The following is a 3,105-nucleotide window of genomic DNA, read 5'->3' as shown; positions in this document are numbered from 1 at the left end:
CGTGTGCCCTCGCTCCGCGAATTGCTCGCTCTCTTTTGAATGAGATTAGCACGTAAGAAACAATTATTTTGATCACATAGACACTTTGAAATTTTAGTGGCCCGTTCGGGCCACCAAATTTTAACTTTTGGAAATTTTGGTGGCCCGACATCAAGTTTTGGTGGCCCCGGGCCACCGGGCCACCGCTAGTGTCGAGCCTTGGCTTAAGTTATTGTTTCGTTACTCTGTAGAACCACGTTATCTTTTCGTTTGGATGCAAATAAATGTTTTTTTATATAAAAATACCACTGTGCAGTTGTTTGTTTCTTTTTTCAGTCTCAAAATAAGAAAGTACACGGTTAATTTGTCACAGTCTCACAGAGATGTGTGCCTGTGAGTCTGTGACATCACATCACATCTGTCAGCATAGTTTATCATCGACTATCATTCATAGTTTCAACAGACAATGTATGAATGCAATTGTAACCACATCATTGCAGATTAATACAAGGCAAGAGCTGTATTCAGCTGGTATTATTGTCAAGTTAAATTTAAATATGAATGAAAGTGTCAACAGTTTCTAGTTCTACACTCTACTCTGTAGTATAACTTTTATTATCAATTGTATTTTATTATGCGTCAGCGGGTTGATCTAGCCAGCGCCAGCTGCAGCGGATACATAAGCTGGGTTTACACTGACGATTTTGAATTGCCGAATTGTACGAACTTGGCAGTTTCGCAACTGACAATCGCCAGTGTAAACGCAAAAGTCGCACGTTCAACCGATCGATAGCAGCGAGTCGGAAGATTAGAACGTTCTAATTTCCCCAACTGCATATAATCGTCAGTGTAAACCCAGCTTAAGCCGCCGCTGCAGGGTGATACTCCATTGGGAGTGTTCCCAACTTTAATGTCATTATTGTTAATGGTCATAATAACATATATATATATATATGGTCATGGTCATATATTAGTTTGTGGTTTAATGTCATTTAGGTTAGGGTTAGGATTATCAATCATTAATCATTGATGATATCAAAGTTGGGAACACTCCTAATGGAGCGTTAGCCCTGCTGCATGCACGGTGTATATGTAGCGCTCGCTGTACGTACGTACTTGTGTACATTTCAATTTATCAGGCCACGGGAGCGATTTTCTCTTGGACGATCGCTCCCGTTATTGTTCTTACCAGAGCGAAATCGCTCGTCTCTCCCGTGTATTTTTTCCCCTGATTGCACGTATGTGCGTTAGTACTGACTGACTTCTCTGTTCATTTGACATTTTGACTGATTCTTGGAGAGGTAATATAGTAGATTAGCTGGCTCAGCAATGCGTTTCCGTTTTACAGAAGGTTATATGGGTTGTTCTCGCGTGATCTAGAGTTAGTCCCATCATTCATTGCGCGCATAACATACAAACAAAATGGCCGCCTGCTGCAAGAAAAGAAAAGCCTTACTATTTCCATGAATCACAGGTTGGCAGGTCTGCATCGGGTGCATTTTCATGTTTTATTTACATAAAAAACAACAACTAAATAACACCAAGTTAAAATACGTCGTCTAGTCTAGTCTCTTGTTATCTAGTCATCCTTTCACAGTTTTGCATGGTTTCTCATCCCCCGCAACCGTCACCTCTAACCTCTCCTGTGACTGACCTAACACTTAATTATCATGACATCATTAATACCCGCAGGGAGTCTCTCTACTGCTCCCTGCAGCATTAACACCTGTGGGGGATCTCTTCCTACATGGATTCTCTCTCGGCTTCTCCCTGCATGCAGAATTACCACCTGCGGGGATCTCTCAATGTTAACACCTGTGGGGATTCTATCGGCTTCTCCTGTGGGGGATCTCTTTCTACATGGATTCTCTCTCGGCTTCTCCCTGCATGCAGCATTACCACCCGCGGGGATCCCTCAATGTTAACACCTGTGGGGATTCTATCGGCTTCTCCTGTGGGGATCTCTTTCTACATGGATTCTCTCGGTTTTTCCCTGCAGATTGACGAGCTGCTGAAGGATGGGGAGAAGTGCAACCTGCTGGCGGGCCACGCCGACCAGCTTGTGCTCGTCTCCTCCCTGCAGCTACGCCTCACCTACAGCAAGTACATGCAAGAGTGCGCGGGAGAGGTGATCACCATCTACCGCTGCCTCATGGCCACCCTCATCGCTGTGAGTACCAACCACCTGCACGACGACAGTTAGTAATACTCGAACCCTGTCGCCTGCAGCAGCGGCGACTGTTAACGCAGTCGTTGTTCGAAACTGCGTGAAGAAAATGTTTGCGGAAGTCCTGTTATCGAGTTGTGTGGGGTGGATGCGCGTGGTGTAGTACAAATGTTCGATGCCATCTTCACGCGAATAGCGAGAGTGTCGAAAGCCGTTCGTGGTTTTTCATGCACTTTCTATAAATTCCGTGTTTTGTATGTAGTCCCACATAATAAAGAGGGCTTTTAAAAGGTTGGTTGCCATGATAACCCCTCGTTTGAAAGAAACCTCTGCCGCCATGCCGCGAAATTTCTGAATGCAACCGAAAGCCTTGCCCCTCATAAACGTTTTTAATATTATTTGTTCCCTAACAGCCTAAGTTCCCAATTTAACTCTCGCTGCTTCTCCCCTTAAGTTCCCTTTAAGTTAACTCTCGCTGTGTATCTCGTGCTGGAGGTACCAAGCGCTTCTTGCCCTCTTTCGTGCTGGAGATATCATATTGTGTGCTTCATACTCTATCTCGTGGTGGAAGTACTGTGTGCTTCCTTCCGACCCACCCTATCTATTCTATGCATGCAGCGCAAGCTTTACAGACTGACAGATATGAGGGTCATATATTGCAGGTTCTAATGGGCGAGTCTCACGTGCAGCGCTTTGCTACGCATACATAAGTTGTTTGCTGTCAACAGGCCGGCGATCCCAAAGATCCGGTGAGGAAGGTAGTGAAGAACATTTTGCGTCTGGTCTACAAGGTCTACCCTGCCAGTAAGATGTTCACCTACATCATAGACGGACTGAAGTCGAAGAATGCGCGTCAGCGAACAGGTAATACACACGACAATACATAAGACATAATACATAATATATAATACAATATAAATACAATACACTACAATATAACACAAGACAATGGGGTCTGA

The 3,105-nt window shown here is 44.4% G+C and overlaps 1 protein-coding gene across 1 annotated transcript in view; it reads left to right on the top strand.

The window, feature by feature from the left end:
- The window catches only part of LOC106810413 (cytoskeleton-associated protein 5-like), a 56,858-nt gene that overhangs the window by 24,727 nt on the left and 29,026 nt on the right, over positions 1 to 3,105 (top strand). The window contains exons 20-22 of the mRNA XM_014813765.1: positions 1,328 to 1,339; positions 1,979 to 2,149; positions 2,875 to 3,010. Coding sequence (XP_014669251.1) covers positions 1,328 to 1,339; positions 1,979 to 2,149; positions 2,875 to 3,010 — 319 coding nt within the window. The remainder of the gene's footprint in view (positions 1 to 1,327; positions 1,340 to 1,978; positions 2,150 to 2,874; positions 3,011 to 3,105) is intronic.

This window comes from Priapulus caudatus, unplaced genomic scaffold (assembly GCF_000485595.1).
Source record: "Priapulus caudatus unplaced genomic scaffold, Priapulus_caudatus-5.0.1 Scaffold439, whole genome shotgun sequence".
Classification (NCBI taxonomy): Eukaryota; Metazoa; Priapulida; class Priapulimorpha; order Priapulimorphida; family Priapulidae; genus Priapulus; species Priapulus caudatus.
This window is presented reverse-complemented; position numbering and strand designations above follow the sequence as displayed.